The following is a 4970-nucleotide window of genomic DNA, read 5'->3' as shown; positions in this document are numbered from 1 at the left end:
CCCCCTCTATCCACTATCTGTCCATTCCCTTATCTATCCATCCCTCCATCTCCCATCGGTCAATCCATCCATCCACCCACCCATTCATTGCCCTCTCTACCCGTCCATGATTCATGTATCCATCCTTCTGTCCCCATCTATCTACCGATCCATCTAATCCATCCCTCCAACCCATTCATTAATCCATCTATCCATCCCCCAATCCATCCATTCATCCGCATCTATCTACCCATCCATCTGTCCATCCCCCTAATCCATCCCTCCATCCCCATCTACCTACCTACCCATCCATCCATCCCCAACCCATCCATCCATCCCCATCTATCTACCTACCCATCCATCCACCCCAACCCATCCATCCACCCCATCTATCTACCCATCTCTTGACACCCAACCAATCCCTTCATCCCCATCTACCTCCCTACCCATCTGTCCATCCCCCAACTCATCCATCCATACCCAGCCCATCCATCCACCCCATCTATCTACCCATCCATCCCTCCATCCCCCTCTACCTACCTACCCATCTGTCCATCCCCCAACCCATCCCTCCCCATCTACCTACCTATCCATCTGTCCATCCCCAACCCATCCCTCCCTCCCCATCTATCTACCTACCCATCCATCTGTCCATCCCCCAATCCATCCCTTCATCCGCATCTACACATCTGTGTGTCCATCCCCCTAATCCATCCCTCCCTCCCCATCTATCTACCTACCCATATGTCCATCCCCCAAACCCATCCCTCCCTCCCCGTCTACCTACCCATCTGTCCATCCTCCAACCCATCCCTCCATCCCCATCTACCTAGCTACCCATCTGTCCATCCCCCAATCTGTCCCTTCATCCGCATCTATCTACCCATCCGTGTGTCCATCCCACTAATCCATCCCTCCCTCCCCGTCTACCTACCCATCCATCCACCCCCATCTACCTACCCATCCATCTGTCCATCCCCCAACCCATCCATCCATTCCCATTTATCTGCCTACCCATCTGTCCATCCTCCAACCCATCCCTCCATCCCCATCTATCTATCCCTCCATCTGTCCATCTCCCAACCCATCCATCCCCATCTATCTACCTACCATCGCCCCAATCCTTCCATCCCCATGAGCTGTCCCCTCCACCTGTCCATCCCCCAGTCCATCACCGCTCCATCCATCGCTGTCCCCACGCCGGCAGGTTTGAAGCGGCTGACGGGGCGCAGCGACGTGAGCGAGGCCCTGACAGAGATGAAGGAGGAGAAGCGGCGCATGGACATGGAGCGCAAGGTCTCCATCACCCAGCTCTTCCGGTGCCGGATCTATCGCCAGCCGCTGCTCATCGCTGTGGTGCTCCAGCTGTCCCAGCAGCTCTCCGGCATCAATGCGGTGAGGGGGGGCGGGGCTTGGCTTGAGGAGGAGCCTGGGGAAGATGGGGTGGGGCCTGGAGATGGGGGTGGAGCTTGGTGGGGGCGGGGCCTTTGGGGAGATGGTGGAAGGAACCGAAGGAAATGGGAATGGAGCTAGGTGGCTGGCTGGGGGCGGATCCTGGGGGAAACTGGGGCGGAGCCTGTGAGGATGGGGGTGGAGCCTGGATGGGAGAGATGGGGATGGAGTTTGCCTGGTGGGGTGGGGTCTGGGAGAATCAGGGCGGAGCCTGGATGGGAGAGATGGGGGTGGAATCTGCCTGGGGGGAATGGGGGCGGAATTTGGCAGGGAGCTTGGTTGGGGGAGGAGCCTGGCAGATGGGGGTGGAGCCTGGGAAGGGAGGAGCCTGGTGGGTGGGGTGGAGCCTGAAGGAGAAGAGGGAGCAAAGTGAGACCCCATGGGATCTGGGGGGGGGGTCGCACTTGCGCACTTGGGCCAGCTCTGACCCCCCCTTCTCTGCCACCCAGATATTCTATTACTCCACCAGTATCTTTGAGTCAGCCGGGCTGGAGCAGCCGGTGTTCGCCACGATCGGCGCTGGGGCCATCAACGCCGCCTTCACCATTGTCTCGGTAAGAGATGCCCCCGGCCAACCAGCCGCCCCTTGGGAGGGGGCATCCACACCCCTCCCAAATCTTATTTCTGTCCCCCTTGTCTCTCCCACCCCCAAAGCTGTTCCTGGTGGAGCGGGCAGGCCGCCGGACACTGCACCTGGTGGGGCTGGGAGGCATGTTGGTTTGTGCCGTGGTGATGACGGTGGCGCTGGTGTATCTGGTGAGTAGCCGGGCAGTGGTGGCTGAGAGCCTAGGGGTGAGCGGCCGGGCAGCGGGGGCTGAGAGCCGAGGGGTGAGCGGCCGGGCAGTGGGGGCTGAGAGTCGAGGGGTGAGCACGGCCGTGCAGGTTCTCATCCCAGGCTCTTTCCCCCGCCAGGATCGGGTGCCGGCCATGAGTTACATCAGCATGGTGGCCATCTTCGGCTTCGTGGCTTTCTTCGAGATCGGGCCAGGGCCCATCCCGTGGTTCATCGTGGCCGAGCTGTTCAGCCAGGGGCCCCGCCCGGCGGCCATGGCGGTGGCCGGGAGCTGCAATTGGACCTGCAACTTCATCGTCGGCATGGCCTTCCAGTCCCTGGCGGTGAGTGCACCCCCCGTGGGTGGGCACGTGCAAAGCAACCCTCGGGGTGTGGGCAATGCACCTGTGTGCACCCACAACACTGCACACGCACACCCGCAATGCCACACAACTGTATTTAGACACGCATGAGCACACAGACGGCAGAGAGAGGCACCAGAATCGTGAATGCCGGCCATTACGACTGGGAATATGCCGGCGGGTGGGGGGCACGGACCCAGAGCAGGGAGTAGGGCTGGGTCTTGGACCGCCTCCTAGGCGGGAGCAGGAACAAGCCGGCGTAGGAGCGACATCTCACAAATGGCGTTTCGCACGCGCTCGCTGGCAAAACCAGCCCGCACTTCCCTTTGCATCCAGCACTCACCCCTCCTCTCCTCTCCTGTAGGACGCCTGCGGGCCGTACGTCTTCCTCATCTTCGCGGCCCTCCTCCTTGGTTTCTTCCTCTTCACCTACTTCAAAGTCCCTGAGACGCGGGGCCGGACCTTTGATCAGATTGCGGCCGCGTTCCGACGCACCCCGTCTCTATTAGACCACGAAATCAAACCCTCCACCGAGCTGGACTGTCTGGGGCCAGAGGACAACGTCTGACCTGGGGCGGGAGCGATTGGCCAGAGAGAGACACACGCGAGGAATGTAACCGTAACCCAGCACTTTAACGACACAGCGAGGTTTAGAGATTTTTAGGTTAGTTGTTTTGTTTTTAGCTTTATGGGTTTTATTTTTAAGATTATATATATAGAGAGAGAGAGAGAGAAAGAGAGAGTGATTGTGTTGCGTGTGTGTGTGTATGTGTGTGTGTATGTGTATGTGTGTGTGTGTGTGTCGGAGGAACGGAGATAAAGATGTGTTGGGAGCTGCGGAAGGAGCTTGGTTAAGTGACAAAGGAAGGGGAACCTGGAGGAGAATCCAGCTCAGCTGGGGGCACGCTCTTGGAATCGGAGGCAGGGAAAAGACCTCCCCGAGACCATATCCAGCAGCTGGAACAGATGTTCAGGCATTCCCGAGCAACATAGGCCACTAGTAGGCTCCAGAACCGTTGACTCAATGGTTCTGCGTCGATTCAGGGACAGGAGACTTTTCTATCGCTGAGAAGGTAGAAGGAGAATGCAAAACTCCGGTGGGGTTCTTTCGATCCTACCGAACGGTCCCCCCGCCGTCAACGGAGTTGAGCCAAAGGGCCAGAACGAGCATGACCTCCTCACGTGCTCTAACACTGAGAGCTAGAAAGGTTGGAGCAAGAAGGCCGGGCGTCATGGATACCGTCAAACGCCGTGACTCCGTCGCTGAATGGCAAGGCTCCTACGGGCAGGAGCTGTGGCTCTTTGCCCTACACATGGTCCCTGTAGTCCAGTGGCCTGTCTCCAAGAGTGGCCAGCACTAGATCCCTTGGAGGAAACCTTTCAGCGATACAGAGGAGTCACCTCTTAACTCCCCATGGCTGGCGATTGACTCCTACTGGCAAATATCATGAGAACTTCCATCCTTCTCCATCCAAGCCCGCAGAGCAGGATTTCCTGGATGCTCTGACCTGGGACATCCCTTCCCGTCCATCTTCTGAGGTTTGTAGGAGATCTGAGGGGACCTCACCACTCTTCCTGGAAAGCGAGCGTCAAGAGAAGACAGTCAACTCATCTTTGGAGGAGAACTGGTTGCGAAGGGCTGACAAGGGAGGGGGGCGAAAAGCTATCGCCCAAGGTGGGGAAGCTTTTGAGAAAGGGTGCGTTGGGTTTTGTGAACTGCAGTCCGCACCAGTTGCAAGTCAACACAGAATGTGGGACATCCGCTCCACAGCTCATGTCTATAGGGACAAGGAATGGCCCAATTGGATCAGACCCGTGGTCCACCTAGCCCGCGATTGTGTTTTAACAGGATGGTGTCCTCAGCCTTGCATGCAGAAGACAAGAGGCTAGGAATACTCTGTGCTCAGCAGTCCAGGACAATTTGCTAGTTAAAGATGGTGGGATCGTTAGTTGGTTGGTTGATTATTTTTAAGAAGGCCGTAAATACAGAAGCAGCCAGAACAGCATTCTTAAAATTACTGCTCTCCATTTCGTCTGCTAGCTGACTGATGGAAGTCTGAAGACAGCCAGTTGAGTTGGCCTACAAAGACCAACCTTGCTAAAATGTTAGTGATTAGACCCGGCACTCCATCATGCCGCCTGTTTGGGGTGGGACAAAGGAAGAACCTGTTGAAGCAGATGACAGGCACAAGAGATCAATAGCTGTGCTTGAAGACAGTTTATGGACGAACCCAGGAAGCTTCTGAACGGTTAGTAGGATCTGCGGGAGTTTGTTTTGTAATTAACGGAGGCGTTTGTCTTAATGTCAGGGACATATGGAGAGGCATTGGCACATTGTGATCTTTTGTATTTCAGGGAGAAGAATGTAAGTAATTCTTTGTATATAAAGGACGGCATCAAACAGA

General features: G+C 56.6%; 1 protein-coding gene across 1 annotated transcript; it reads left to right on the top strand.

Moving 5' to 3' along the window:
- Positions 1–1048: 1048 nt before the first annotated feature.
- On the top strand, positions 1049–4970 carry LOC117869961 (solute carrier family 2, facilitated glucose transporter member 4-like). Its single transcript, XM_034757063.1, has 5 exons — positions 1049–1374; positions 1881–1985; positions 2086–2187; positions 2344–2547; positions 2930–4970. Exons 1-5 carry the CDS (start codon positions 1114–1116, stop codon positions 3131–3133), a joined length of 876 nt encoding a protein of 291 aa, XP_034612954.1. The 5' UTR covers positions 1049–1113; the 3' UTR covers positions 3134–4970.

This window comes from Trachemys scripta, chromosome 25, assembly GCF_013100865.1.
Source record: "Trachemys scripta elegans isolate TJP31775 chromosome 25, CAS_Tse_1.0, whole genome shotgun sequence".
In the NCBI taxonomy this organism is placed as follows: domain Eukaryota; kingdom Metazoa; phylum Chordata; order Testudines; family Emydidae; genus Trachemys; species Trachemys scripta.
The sequence above is the reverse complement of the archived record's forward strand: the minus strand, read 5'-3'. Positions and strand labels throughout refer to the sequence as shown.

Bases quoted from the DNA above. Each gene is read 5' to 3' on its own strand.
- LOC117869961 (XM_034757063.1), top strand. From the start codon at position 1,114: ATGAGCTGTCCCCTCCACCTGTCCATCCCCCAGTCCATCACCGCTCCA. The intron at 1,375-1,880 runs GTGAGGGGGGGC...TCTGCCACCCAG, and splicing joins AGCTCTCCGGCATCAATGCG to ATATTCTATTACTCCACCAG. The intron at 2,548-2,929 runs GTGAGTGCACCC...CCTCTCCTGTAG, and splicing joins TGGCCTTCCAGTCCCTGGCG to GACGCCTGCGGGCCGTACGT.